General features: G+C 43.8%; 1 protein-coding gene across 3 annotated transcripts; it reads left to right on the top strand.

Moving 5' to 3' along the window:
- Positions 1–4497: 4497 nt before the first annotated feature.
- Positions 4498–14602, top strand: CFAP144 (cilia and flagella associated protein 144). 3 transcript variants are annotated; one of them, XM_010959748.2, is made up of 4 exons: positions 4498–4722; positions 8021–8080; positions 10043–10146; positions 14414–14602. In XM_010959748.2, exons 1-4 carry the CDS (start codon positions 4593–4595, stop codon positions 14522–14524), a joined length of 405 nt encoding a protein of 134 aa, XP_010958050.1. In that variant the 5' UTR covers positions 4498–4592; the 3' UTR covers positions 14525–14602. The 3 variants fall into 3 exon arrangements, with proteins under 3 accessions (XP_010958050.1, XP_074232770.1, XP_074232769.1); XM_074376669.1 differs by lacking the exons at positions 10043–10146; positions 14414–14602 and adding exons at positions 9639–9743; positions 9845–10036; XM_074376668.1 differs by lacking the exons at positions 10043–10146; positions 14414–14602 and adding an exon at positions 9639–10036.
- Positions 14603–14939: the final 337 nt, after the last annotated feature.

Raw genomic sequence — 14939 nt, 5'->3', positions numbered from 1 at the left:
TTACTACTATCTGCATTTTGCCTTCATCCTCATCTTATCACTTCTCTTCAGATGCCAATCAAAATCCTAACAGATGTGTTGGGAGAACTTGACAAGTAATTTATATAGAAAGGCAAAGGGCCAAGAATAGCCAGGAATTTGTAGGAACAATTTTCCTATTAGATATCAGAAGTTATTACAAAAGTTATAGTAATTAAGATAGTGGAGTATTGGTGAAAACATAGGCAAATGGACAATTAGCACAGAATAGAGTCCATAAAACAGATTCACACATATATGGACACTTGATTTGAGACAAAAGTATCATAGAAGAAAAGTGGGGATAAGACTATCTTTTCAATAAATTGATTCCAGGTCAACTGGGTAGTCTTATGCAAAATAACTAAGCTAGATTCCTACCTCACACTATACTCAAAAATCAGCTTCAGCTAGAATATAGATCTAAAATGAAAAGGAAAAAACATAAACCTTCTAGAGTTGCTCTGGTCATACTTGGCTATTAATCACTTGAGATGTGCTATTAAATGTATTAAATGTATGTGCTATTAAAATCTGTACTGGATTTTAAACACTTACTATGAAAAAACAATAAAATATTACAACAATTTTTATATTGAAATGCTGAAATGATAATAATTTGAATATATTGGGTTAGGTAAAACATTTAAAATTTTTATGTTTCTTTTTGCTCTTTTAGATACTAGAACATTTTAAATTGTGATTTGCTTCATTTTATTAGACTGCATTGATCTAGAAGGTAATATAAGAAAATATCTTCACAATGTTCAATTAGGAAAAAAATTTCTTAAGTGACATTAAAAATAACTAACCACAAAGGAAAAGATTGATATATTTGATCATGTGTAAATTTTAAAAAGACAGTCTTAAGTGTCTTAAGTCAACAAAAAGATTAAAAAAGACAAGCCACACAGTGGAAAAATAAATATCAATATTTTCTTATATCAACAATATAAGAAGAACTCCAACAAATTGGTAAAGAAAAGAGAAACAACCCAAAAGAAAAATAGGAAAGCATTTGGAACTGTCACTTCACAAAGGAGGCTTTTCAGATGACCAACAAACATACCAAAAAAGTTGGTTAACCTCACTGGGAAATAGGAAAATATAAATTAAAGCCATTTTGGGGTGCCACTCCGTACCGACCAGAATGGCCATAATTTAAAAGACTGGCAATATCAAGAACTGGCAAAGATGTGGAGCAATAAGAACCCTAGTGGTAGAGTAAATCAGTTCCACTATTTTGGAAAACAGCTTGATGCCACCTACTAAAACTGAACCCTAGACATGCCCTATAATCCAGTAATTTCACTTCTAAGTATGTATCCAACAAAATGTTTGCACGTGTGCGCCAAGAGACAGCTACAATAATGTTCATACAGCATGATTTGTTATAGTCCATACTGAAGCAATCCAATGTTCATCAGTAGCAAAACAAATGATTGAATTATGGTATAATCACAAAATTCCTTATTCTACCTTTATTCTTAAAGCATATTTTAAGCATATTAAACCGATTATAGGATTGAAGCTGACATACATTCAACACTTTGATAAAGTTCTATTGGCTTCACGTTTGCATAGTTCTGATGGAATGTCTGTGTATATTATACTTGCTACTCTGTACATAATCTCTTTTTTCCCCTCTTGAAGCTTTTATCACTGGTTTTTAGCAATTTGGCTGTAATGTGCTTTGGTGTGGGTTTCTTTAAATTCATGCTACTTGGGCTATGCTGAACTTCTTGCATCAGTGAATTTTTGGTTTTCACCAAATTTGGAAGTTATTCACCATTAATTCTTCAAATATTTTCATGTTCCTCAACTTCTCTCTTTCTGAGCTTCCAAGTAAAACATGTTTTGGACATTTACCTATCCACAGGGCATTGAGGCTCTGTTTATTTTTGTCATTTTTTTCTCTCTATTCTTCAATCTGGATGGTTCTATTGAAGTATCTTCATATTCACTGACATTTTCTTCTCTGGCATCTAATAGGCTATCAATTCCACCCAGTGAAATTTTTGTTTCATATATTTTTCATCTCCAAAATTCTCATTTGTTTCTTTTTTATGTCTTCCATTTTTCTTGTCATTTCATATTTTCCTTTAAATCCTTTAACAAATAAATAGTAGATGTTTGAGGGCCTTGAAGTTTCAGTTCCTTGAGCTCAATCATTTTTGCTTCTATTTCTATTTGATTTTTAATCCTGGCTGTGGGTCACACCTTCTTACTTCTTCAATGGTTTGCTTTTTCTTATAGTTTTTAATTGAGGCTGTCCACTGTGAATGTTACATTGTTGAATGCTGGACTTTATCGTCTTGCTTTAAAAGGTGTTGGAAATTTTTCTGGCAGTCGGTTTGGCTACCTCTGGATCAATTTAATACTTTTAAAGTTGTGTTTTAGCTGTGTTAGGGTAAAAGTAGAGTAGCCTTTTCTATAAGGCTAGTTTAGTACTCTTCCAGGATGTAAACTTTTGGAGGTCTCTACTAAATACCTTTAACAAGCACACTCTACTCTGCCTGGTCAGAACTCACTTTTCTTTTAGTCCTGTAAAAGTTCTAATAATTGCTCAGCTTACAACGTCTCAGTCAGTCTTCCATGGAGTTTCAGCCCGCTAATTCACAGGCAGCAAATTCAAGGGGATTCCTTGCACATTTTGGGTTTCTCTTTCACTTGCTCTCTATCTTCCTCTCCCTCCCTCCATCCAGCCCTTCCTTCCTCTTTTCACACACTCTCCAGTTTACTGCTCCACAAAAGTTTCAATTGCCTCACACTGCCCGAACTTCAGTTGTGTCTCCTCAACCAAGCAAAATTACCATGCTCAGCTTGGGTTTCTATTTCCTGCACATTTCAGAAAGTGCCTCCAGGCAGAAATTTGGGCAATTATAGGGCTCATCTGCTTGATGGTTCATTTTCTTCTCATCCTCATGAAGGTAGTGAAGACTTTAGGAGGCTGTTTGATTCTTGCTAGAAAAAGGGACCCAGGCATGGCTCACAATGACAAGTAACATAGGTACTTCTCTAGGTGTAATGAACTCTGTTTGCATTTCTGCATGATCTAAGGGTTTATGTAATGACGGAAGCAGAAGAAAATCACAGTGTCATCTGGTTGGGCATCCAGTCAGCAAGCAAACATTTACCAAATACATCTGTACATACTGTGCCAGGCACTGGTAATCCGGAGATGGACCAGATACACCGCTTGTTCTCAAGTAACTTACTTCTATACAAATAAGTTTAGTAAAGTATTTTTGGACTACAGATTTGAGGCTGAGCATGGCACAAAGAAAAATGTGACTAGGCGCTGTAGAGTATAGAAAGGTTTTTGAAAAAAGATTACATGTGAGCTTACATGTGATAAACATTGGGTAGGTGTTCCCCAGACAGACTACAGGGTCAGAAGACTCCCAGGCTAAGGAGAAGAAACAGCAGGAGCTAAAGCAAGGAGTCATGAAGTCACTTGCTGGGCTCAGAAAGCTGCAGACATGTCCACCCAACTGACATGATCTATACTGTGCCTCCAGACCTAAACACACACGAGCACACTATCCTGGATGGATGGATGGATGGATGGATGGATGGGTGGATGGATGGATGGATGGGTGGGTGGATGGATGGGTGGATGGATGGATGGATGGGTGGGTGGATGGATGGGTGGGTGGATGGATGGAGGGAGGGAGGGAGGGAGTACACAGTGGGGAAGAGCACAGAATCTGGAGTCAGTGTTTAGGTGCTTCCTAAAACCACAGCTGCCTGCTTCCTTTATGCCAGGCCTACTTTTTGCTCTTTTAAGAGAAGCTGTACTATATGAGGTACCTAGATTTGTCAGATTCACAGAAAAGGTAAAATGGAGGCTTCCAGGGCTGGGGTGGGGGTGGGTGGTAATGGGGAGCTGTTGTTTAATGGGTATAAAAACATTCTGGAGATTGGTTTCGCACAATGTGACTGTACTTCACACTACTGAACTACATGCTTAAAAATGGTTCAGATGGTAAATTTTATGTGTATTTTAGCACAATTAAAAATATAAATAAATGAACAAGTCCCGAAGTTGCTTTCAGGGTTAGGACAGGGTTATTCTGTCCATATTATCTCATGAGGGATATGGACTAGGATGTCTTCTCAGGTAGGAAACCTCTGATGTTTTATGAGACTGACATAGAGGGTCTCACTTCTGGGCATCCGCCTTAAAATGGGAGAGGTTTCTGACTCCTTCCAAAATCTTTTTTAGGAAATGGCTGGCCAAGGGAAGGTCCGATCCTAAATCCATCACCTCCCAGGCCTGTCACTGGACAGCGAGTTCTTTTCTGGGGTTTCTGTAACGGGACTAGCTCCTGAGAAACTGCGACGGTGAGTTGAGCGCCCAAAGTGGGCTGGGCGCGCGTTATAGGATTTGGGGCGGGAGGATGGGCGGGCAAGAGTGAGGCCTAAGGGAGGGGGGTAATCTAGGACGCGTTGCCTGGAGACGGCTTGGGACTCTGTTGCCTGGAGACAGCAGTTGGCTGGGCACTAAGGAGCCTCAAGAGGAGAGGGCAGTGAGGAGGGTGGTACTGTCCGGACCCAGCTGTACCAAGGCCATGGCTGCACGCCAGAAGGAGATGATCGCAGATGAGGTCCACCAGAACCAGATCCTGCGGGAACTGTACCTCAAAGAGCTACGAACTCAGAAACTCTACACGCAGTATCACGTGAATCCACTCCGCAAGGGTGAGGGGGCGCCTCGGAGGAACGAGGGGCAGAGATGCCGGGTTGGGGGTGGGGGTGGGAGGCTGAGAGGAGCACTGTAGAAGATGCCTCCTCTGATCTCACCTCCCTTCTTAGCCTTCAGGAACTATGACTTTGGTGGGAGTGGAGCGGTCTCAGTCCACATCACATCAAGTATGTTAGATGCATTAAAATGCACTCATGCCACGATTAAATTTTTCATGGTAAAAACTTGAAAGTCTTTTTATAATTTTGCTTTTGAAATATTTGCAGGGTTTTATGTTTTGTTTTGTGTGTGTTTTGGTTTGTTTTAATAAGCCAAAGGGTTTTTTCAGGCTTCTAATTCTGTCCTAAGGTCTTCAGAAAGTTCAGGGGGAAGAGACTCACGCCACTGCCCTCCCCCCCGTAAAACGGCCACACACCCCTCTCATCACTTTGCACATTCCTGGGGCAGCTTCATCTCATCCTGTAACACCCCCTCTGGCTAAATGCCAGCTCTCCCGGCTCTCTTCCCCTGGACGTCTGTTAGATACCTCAGACTCCCCAGTGAAAAAACGAGGCTGATCCTGCGCCCCTCCCCCAGCTGCGGCTACCACAGATACCTTGTTTTAGCAAAGGGCACCACAGCCATTGTCTCTGACAAGTTAGAAGCCTGGGAGTCATCCTCAGTCTCCCTCACTCCACACAGCTGAGTAGGCACAGTCCTGTTCTTTCCTTAACACTTCTCTCACCTGATGGGCCCCCTGTTCCTGTCTCCGTAGGAGACACAGTCATGCATGGGGAGGCCTCGCCATCTCTCCTCACTTACCTCTGCCCTCAAGGTAGCACCTGAGTTGCCTTCTGTCCATCCTCACTCCCCAGCCTCAGCAGGGCCGTCCTCGCTCCTGCCTGCATTGGTCTGATGGGCTCCTAACTAGTCTCTTTTCCTCCAGGCCCACCCTGCAACCCTCCCCTACCCACTTCTGGCTAGAGCTGTGCAGAAGGGGGAATCGATCATACAGTCCCTCTATAAAATCCTCAGCTTCTGAGCTGAGATTTAACCTGATAGGTACATAAGATCCCACGGATCTGGCTCTGCTGCTCACCCAGCTTCCTCCCGACTCTCCTCTTCACCTGCACACTGTTCCTTTAATAAATATTTTAGTGCCTATTCTGCAGCAGCCACGGGCTCCCTTCTCTGCAGCGGTATCTAAAGACATGAATTTCCTAAATCATCATGCCATTCCCCACCTCTTCACTTTCATAAACGTTGTTCCTTCTTTCTGAACTTCTCCCCCAACCCTGGACCTGATTAACTGTAGTCCGCTGCAGCCCAGCTATGTAGAAGAAATGTAATGTCATTTTTGAAATAGAATTTGCCTATAGTTAAGGTGTACAACGTGATGCTTAGATATACATTTGCACACACACACTGAAATGATTACAATAGTCAGCTAAGTAGCTTAGCCATCTCCTCACCTTTTGGTGGGGGTGGGGTGAGGGGTGAGAGTGGAGAAGATGTAAGGTCTTCATTTTGCTTATAACCAACCTGGTTTTATTCTGGAGCCCCCAAACACTAATTTCAGGAAAACAAATTAACATCCAATTCTGTTTAAACTTGGTCCATTTCAACAATTTTAATAATCCCTTCAGGCAGCGTTCAGGTTTTCTAGGAAAAAGGCTGGTCTCTCAGCTCATGCCCCTTGGGCATATGATTAATATGACCCATTGGGAGTAAGTGGGGATATATTAGAACTTGCATTCTATGAATGTAGATGTCTACATTTGTGTATAAAGAAAAAAAGGATGTTCTGTTGATACATCGACAACAGTACATAAAGACTATAGAAATATGCATTTACAGAAGCTTTTACTGGTAGGAGTTTGAGATAAAACACTTTAGAGACCACTGGTTCCTTCTGGCCTCCACTCATTTACTACTACTCCCCAACAAGCTCCCTCGGCTTGAGTTACTCTGCTTCCCAGTTTCTCTAATTCATCAAGCTCACTCTTGAATTCTTCCCACGAATCTTCATACAGCACATTTGTTCAGGACTCTGCTCTAATGTATCACCTTACAAACACATCACCCACACTCCCAACCCCACCGTCAACATGGGTGCACCCATGTAACCTGCTTTATGTTGTTCTGCAGCTCACTTATATTTGCCTGATATGGTATATCTGTTTATCAAGTGTCACTACAGAGTGGAGGCTCAGGGAGAACAGGGATCTTCTCGGTCTTGTTTGCAGCCATGTCTCCAGTGCACCAGTAGTTACGAGCTGAATAGATGTCTGTGGAGCCTACACCTCCGTTAACACATGGCCTCCTGGGTATATATCACTATCTCTGGCTGCCTGGTACGTCTGCATCCCTGTAGACCAGCGCTGTCCAAGAGAACGTTCTGAGATGATGAAAATGTTCTCAATCTGTGCTGCCCTGAATGGTAGCCAGTAGCCAAATGTGGCTGTTGAACACTTGAAATGTGTCCGGTGGAGCTAAGGAATGAATTTTCAATTGTATTGAATTATAATTATTCAAATTCAAATCACCACAGATGGCTGGTGGCCACCAGACAGGACAGTGTCTCTCAGATTGTCAGGTCCTGGAAGGTCTTATGCCCTAGGGCCCAGCACAATACCTAACACGTGACAAGACACTCAGAAGATGCTGATGGGTGTCCAGCCACAAGTGAGTCTTAGAGGGGCCAGGAAGATAGTTTTTTTGGGTTTTTAATTTTCTTTTATTTTTAAAGTTTTTAAAAATTTATTAAGTTAAAAAATTTTTATTGACATATAGTCCGTTTACAATGTTGTGTCAATTTTGGGTACACAGCATAATGTTTCAGTCATACATATACATACATATATTCATTTTCATATTCTTTTTCATTATTGCTATCCTTTATTTTCATTGAAGTACAGTCAGTTATAACGTGTCAATTTCTGGCATACAGCACAATGTCCCAGTCTGAAATATACACACATATATTCATTTTCATTTTTTTTCCATTAAAGGTTATTACAAGATATTGAGCATAGTTCCCTGTGCTATACAAAAGAAGCTTTTTAAAAATCTATTTTTATATATAGTGGCTAGCATTTGTAAATATCAAACTCCCAAATTTATCCCCTCCCACCCCCTTTCCCCAGTGACCATAAGACTGTTTACTAAGTCTAAGAGTCTGTTTCTGTTTTGTAGATGAGTTCATAGTGTCTTTTTTTTTTAATTTTATATTCCACATATGAGTGATACATTTTTCTCTTTCTGGCTTACTGAGGAGAGATTTTAATGTGAGCCTGTGATGCTGTTTTCCTCTAGTTCACCCAATCACCAGAAAGCCCATGTCCTGGCACGATAACCTGGAGGAACCTGCAGATGGTAAGTCCAGGACTGAGAATGCCATTGAGATAGAGCACAGAGGGGCAGCTGGCTGGGAGACCTCTCAGGGTCGTGTCTCCTTGGGGAAAGCTCAGTCCTCTGATCGTCTGAAAACTGGACTCGTAGGAATGAAGCTCACAAGAGTCTGACGCAGTCAAACGAACTGCCAGTTTATTAACTGTCCAGGCAAAAAACATGTTCCTAATGGCCCTCACATTGTGTTCATTCATCCATCCAACGCTTAGCTGTTACAAGCACAGGTTCTGGGATCCTACTGACTGAGTTCAAATCTGGTTCTGCCACTCGTGAACTGTGTGACTTTGGGCAAGTTTTTCAACCTCTCTGAGCCTATCTCTTAGGGACATTGTGAGGATTAAACAAAACACGGCAAGTGCTTAGAACAGTATCTGGTGCCTGGTGATGAGGACATGTTATTTTCATTGTTACCATGTGATCGTCACTAGGGTGGGGCTGGGGAGCTCACACTATAATCAAGGAGACAGACAAGTAAATACACAAGTAAACAGAAAGCAGGGTTGGGATGGCAGCAACGTGGAAGACAGATGCCCCAGTCAGGCAGTGGAGTTCTGGGAAGTCTTCTTGGAGGAGGCGATGTCAGGGTGAGGTGGAGTATGGCAGGTGTAGAAGAATGGGGAAGGACATTCCGAGTTATATGGGAAAGCACAGAAATGGGAGGCACCAGCATGGCCCAAGCACTGGGAGTCGTTTGGCATGGCCTTGATGCACGGGCGGATGGGACCACGTTTGGGAGTGAGGGAGGAGAGATATTTGATGGGAAGCCTGATCCTTCTGGCAAGCTCTCCTCCTTCCCCACTACCTTCTTAGAGTGGAGTGTGATAGAGAAGGAGGTAGGATTTATGTAAGAGGACAGGGTAGGAAGTGGGGGGTGGGCAGGACGAGTGAGGACCTCCTAGCATTGTACAGACAAGTGAACAGACTAACAGAGCTCAATCCAAGGAAGTGGGTTGTTACCTGAATGAAGACACCCGCCCGGCTAGAGTGAAGGGTAGGAGCTGGGGCCTCGCAGCAATAAGGAAAATTACGGGGGATGAGGGTCTTGATCACCAGGCAGGAGTTCATTACCAGCCGCCTTACAGTCAGGACAAGCTCAGCCCAATGCCAGGTCCTTCGTTCACATTCCTTCATTCCATTCTCAGGCATCTTGCTGGGGTAGGTATTTTCCTTCCATTTTACAGACGAGCAAAGTGAGGCCCAGAGAAGTTAAACCACCTGTCAAGCTAGTAGTGGAAGGGCCAGGAATGGCTGACTACAAGCCAGCTTCTTCCCCTTGTCAGACTGCCTCTCTCAAATCGAGACTTGATAGGGTGGATTGAAAATGGAATTAAGCCCTTAAGCCAAGGAGTTACAAATATACCTGGTGTTGGCAGCCATACTTATTTCAACCCAGAAGGACTTGAGCTCACTTCTTACAGCCCAGCTACTCACCCTCTCTGTGCAGCTCCATTGCCCAAACTCACTCGTGCCCCAGGGCATTTGCTCTTGCTGCCTGTGGGGGCTTTTTGTCTGCCTCTCTCAGGACTGGTTCCTGCATGGCCTCCAGAGAGTCCTCCCCTCACCATCCTGAGTATCCAGCCCTGCCTCCACCTGCCCTCTTCAGAGTTTGCATCACTGTCACCATCGGGTTTGTTTTTCTACTTGTATATTGTGTCCCCTGTCCCCTCACCTGGACCACACCTCCAGGAGAGCAGGGACCATGTCTGTCTCACTCTGCTCTATCTCCAGGGCTCAAACAGTGCCTGGCACAGAGTTTGTGCACAACAAATGTTTGTGGAGAGATGAGTGGAGGAACCAGACACCTGTGCTGCGGGCTCTGAGGCCGGGTGCTCTCCCTCGAAGGGAGGATGTGGCAGAGTCAGGGGCACAGGATCTCCCATTGGTCCCAAAGCCTGACTCCTTCATAACTCATATCTTGTCTCCCAGCCAAGTTCCTAAATCTTATTCACCATGCCGCCCAGGGACCAAGGAAGAAATACCCAGAGACACAGACTGAAAGCCAAGAAATTGGATGGAACTCTGAGCCCTTGGTAAGTGTGGCTCCTTTACCTAGAAGCTCAGAGGAAATCCAGGTGGTGGCTAAGAAAGCAGGGTTTGGAGCCTGGGCTTGAACTCTGGCCACGACGTACCAGGTGTGTGACCCTGGTAAGTGACTGAGCTCTTTTGTGACTAAGTTTTCCTAGTACAATGGAGATATTACAGCACTTATGATTGTTCTGAAGATTAAATGAGGTAGTGTTTGTATGATGCTTTGAACAGTGCCTGGCACATAGTGAATGCTGGGTCAGCGTGGATTAAGCAAATCTTGCTGATGACAGACTGCCTGAGTTTGCTCTCCCAGGTGTTAGTAGGATGGTCTAAGCCATGTTGCCTACATCTCTAAATTCTGTCCCATCTCTGGAAAATGGGAATGCTAGTAACAGTACTTGCCTCATTGATTGGAAGGGCACCACTAAGTGCAAGATGGCCTGGGAAATGCTGTCTTTAGCACACGATCTCCCTAAATGATACAGGGCTTCTGTTCCTAAGGAAGAAATGCAGGATTTTGAATAGATAACCTGAAGAACTCCCTGCCACTCTTGTCTTTTGGCTCTGATAATGGTTTTCCTCACACAGAAAGTTTCAATTTTTAAGAAGTCAAATGTGCCCATCTTTTCTGTTACCATTTCTGGGTTTCATACCTTGCTTAGGAAAACCTTCAACATCCAGTTACAGAACAGCTAACTTTGCTTCTATGTTTCCCCCTAAGTTGTTGTTAGTATTTGGCTTTGAGTACATCTATGTATTTCGTGGAAGATGTGAGGTTGGGACACTGTTCTGCAGCTGTGTTGGAACTTCCTTCACACCTCAAAGGCCCCAAGACCTTGCACACCCTGTGTCTTTACATTTATGGCCCTGCAGCCACCTCCTGGCCCACAGCCCTCACTCCTTGGGGAAGTCCTACTCACCCTTCCTGACAGCCCAGGAGCCACCTCTTCTTCTGTCCCCGACATCCCCCTGGGCTTCTTTAGCACCGTGCCTTCCTGCTGCTGCAGCAGCCAAATCACCATCAGTGTCTGCGTGTAACATGGTACCCTGGAGCCAGGCAGCCTGAGTTCAAATCCAGTCTCCACTGCTCTCTAGCTTTGTGGACTTAACCGCTCTTCCATTTATCTGCCTTAAAATGAGGACAGTAGTGTCAACACTTGAAGGTTTCTTGTGATGATGAACTGAGACAATGTATACAAACTGCTGAGAATGGTACTCAGCGCCCAGTAGGTGCTCAGTAAATGTGCGCTGCTAGGACGCTGAGGAGGAAGAACAGACATGAAGGCACATGGCCCAGCTGAGGACCAGTTAGATGCTTCTCCTGGCCCCTTGGCTTAATCCCTGTTGTCTTCATAATCTGAGTGATTTTCTAGTGTGCTCCCTTCCCACACCTATAGCCCTTATATTTCTACTACAGGGGCCTGGCTTTCTGCCCATTTATGCAACTCCAGCCTGGGCACGTGGCTCTGCGCAGGGCTACTGCAAGGAGACTGGAATCAACGGCTTAGTGAGTCTGGTTTTACCTGTGACGAGCGCAAATAGCTGCTCTTTGCAGCAGCCCCTCTTCAGATACGGGGCAGCGCCTTGGAGAGAGGAGACTGTGGGAGACAGGGAGAGGGTTCCAGTGGGAGCCCAAGCAGGACTGAGCCCAGAAGGCGAGGTACTGTTGGACAGCTGGGGAAGAGGCACATGCTTAAAGGGGGAAAGGAGGAGGAATGGGGGTGGAGGCATCTAATTTACAGTGAATAAGGGAATGGAGAGGGGGCTTGTGAACAAAGGAAGACTAAGTGAAAAAAATCCTCCAAATTAGATAACTACGCAACTAAGAAGAATATTACAAAGCACAAGTAATTTAACTCACTATTCTTCATTTCTTTTTTTTAAAGTATAGTTGATTTACAATCGTGTTAATTTTAGGTGTACAGCAAAGTGATTCAGTTATATATATATATATATATATATATATATATATATATATATATATATTCTTTTTCAGATTCTTTTCCATTATAGGTTATTACAAGACACTGAATATAGTTCCCTGTGCTATGTAATAGGTCCTTGTTGTTTATCTATTTTATATATAGTAGTGTGTATATGTTAATCCCAAACGCCTAATGTTTATCCCTCTCCCCCACCCTTTTCCCTTTTGGTAACCATAAGTTTGTCTTCTATGTCTGTGAGTCTAGTTCCAGTTTATAAATAAGTTCATTTGTATCATTTTTTTAGGTTTCACATATAACTTATATCATATGATATTTGTCTTTCTCTGTCTGACTTAATATGATAATCTCTACATTCATCCATTTTGCTGCAAATGGCATTATTTCATTCTTTTATGGCTGAGTAGTATTCCATTGTATATATATACACCATATCTTCTTTATCCATTCATCTGTCAATTGACACTTAGGGTGCTTCCATGTCTTGGCTGTTGTAAAACAGTGCTGCTGTGAACATTGGGGTGCATGTATATTCTCCAGTTAGACTTTTCTCCAGATATATGCCCAAGAGTGGGATTGCTGGATCATATGTTGACTCTGTTTTTAGTTTTTTAAGAAACCTCCATACTGTTCCATAGTGGCTGCAGCAAACTATATTCCCACCAACAGAGTGTAGAAGGGTTGCTTTTTCTCCGCACCCTCTCCAGCATTCATTATTTGTAGACTTTTTAATGATGGCCATTCTGACTGATGTGAGGTGGTACCTAAGGGTAGTTTTGATTTGCATTTCTCTAATAATTAGTGACACTGAGCATCTTTTCATGTGTCTGTTGGCCATCTGTATGTCTTCTTTAGAGAAAGGTCTATTTAGGTCTTCTGCCCAGTTTTTGATTGGGCTGTTATTTTTTGATATTAAGCTGTATGAGCTGCCTGTATATTTTGGAAACTAATCCCTTGTCGGTCTCATTGCTTGCAAATATTTTCTCCCATTTTGTAGGCTGTCTTTTTCATTTTGCTTAGGGTTTCCTTTTCTGTGCAAAAGTGTTGAAGTTTAATTAGGTCCCATTTGCTTATTTACTTTATTTTCATTACTCTAGGAGCCAGATTGAAAAAAATATTGTTGCAATTTATGTAAAAGGGTATTTGTTCTGCCTGTTTGCCTCTAGGAGTTTTAGTGTATCCAGTCTTACGTTTAGGTCTTTAATCCATTTTGAGTTTATATCTGTATATGGTGTTAGAGAATGTTCTAATTTCATTCTTTTGCAGGTAGCTGTCCCATTTTCCCAGCACCACGTATTGAAGAGATTGTCTTTTCTCCATTGTATATTCTTACCTCCTTTGTTGTAGATTAATTGACCATAAGTGCATGGGTTCATTTTCTTAAAGAGAAAAGTCCTGGCTGCCACGGGTACAAAGTATGCATGTGGAAATGTCGCACTTTGACCAGCACATGTCATGGCAGGCCCACCAGCTGTGACAGGAAGAAGTGAGACCAGCTTGGATGGCCCTGCCCTGCTCAGACTCCCCTAGGTGTTGCAGATAACTGACTATGTGGGCCCCTCATCACTATGGAGTTGCAGAGGGTCTGGAAATATACCAAGCCCGTTCATCATTATAAACCTGGGGACAATGCCATCAGGTGGCACTGGTGGGAAAAAAATAAAAAGCACACACAGAAAACGTTAGACCGAGAGGTAGGTTGACCATAAAAGGTAATTAAGCTGGAGTTTCACGGTTTTGTGGTTGGAGGCAGAAGAGTCTTGCTCAGCCCCAACTGGACCTCGCCCCACACAGGCAGAGAACCCCAACGCCAATACTGGGAATCTCGGGAAGCCACACTCAATGAATACCTCTCAGCCTCTGGTCTCCTGGTGACGTTTGCTGAAGTGTATCCTTTAAGCTAATTGCACGGTGAGATTTACACGTGAGGGGGCTCACTTGTACTCAGTTCCCTGTGTAAGCACTTCAACAACATCCATCCTTTATTCAGCAGATACGTACTGAGTCCCAGGTGTGTGCTGGACACTGCTCCAGGTGCTGGGGACATAGATGCAGCATTTACCCTCATGGAGCTTCCCTGCCAGTCGGGGAAACAGTTCACAAGCCTCTACCGCAGGCCGTGGGAAAGGCAGTGCGGCAGCTCTGCAAAGGTTTTTCTCACACAATCCGGCAAGTTTTTTGATGCAAATGTCATCTTCATTTCACAAACAGGCTTTAGCAAGGAAAGGCACCAGGGGCCACACATCAGGAGACCGGGGCCAGAGTCAAGTCCAGGTCCCTCCCCCTTCCCACAGCTTCATTCTGACGCCCGCATCCTCCCCTCTAGGTCAGCCCGGAACGCGATGACCGCAGGCTGAACCACTTCAGGGTCTACAACGACATCACTCTGTACAAGGCCAAACTGTGGAGCTTGGGAGAAGAGGGCCGCCACCCGTAGTATTCCAGCAGTGCTGTCAGCCTGCCTCTCATGGCCAAAGTGTGTGCTGCCGGTTAATAAAGATGACACGAAAGCCTCGGTCTGGCTTTTCCTCTCCTGAGTCTCCCGTTTCTCCCTTCTGCCCAAGGCCACTGGTTCACATCCTTAATCTTATAAACTAGTGGGACACTTCTGCTTAAAGATGGCAAACTAAGGCCTACGATCTCTCCTCTGCCTTCCAGACCCCAATACAGGATAATCAAGGGGTTTTTAAAAGGTCTGAACCCATAACAGAGAAAATGGCAGAGAAACATTAGCGACCAAGAAAACTGAAGCCATGTTTAGAAGATGGAAAGCTGGTGGAAGAGGGTGGAGGAAACCACAACGTGCGAGCTGAGTGGACCCCTCTGAGCACACAGCCCGCCTCCCAGAACTC

The sequence above is a fragment of the Camelus bactrianus genome, chromosome 13, assembly GCF_048773025.1.
Source record: "Camelus bactrianus isolate YW-2024 breed Bactrian camel chromosome 13, ASM4877302v1, whole genome shotgun sequence".
NCBI lineage: Eukaryota > Metazoa > Chordata > Mammalia > Artiodactyla > Camelidae > Camelus > Camelus bactrianus.
This window is presented reverse-complemented; position numbering and strand designations above follow the sequence as displayed.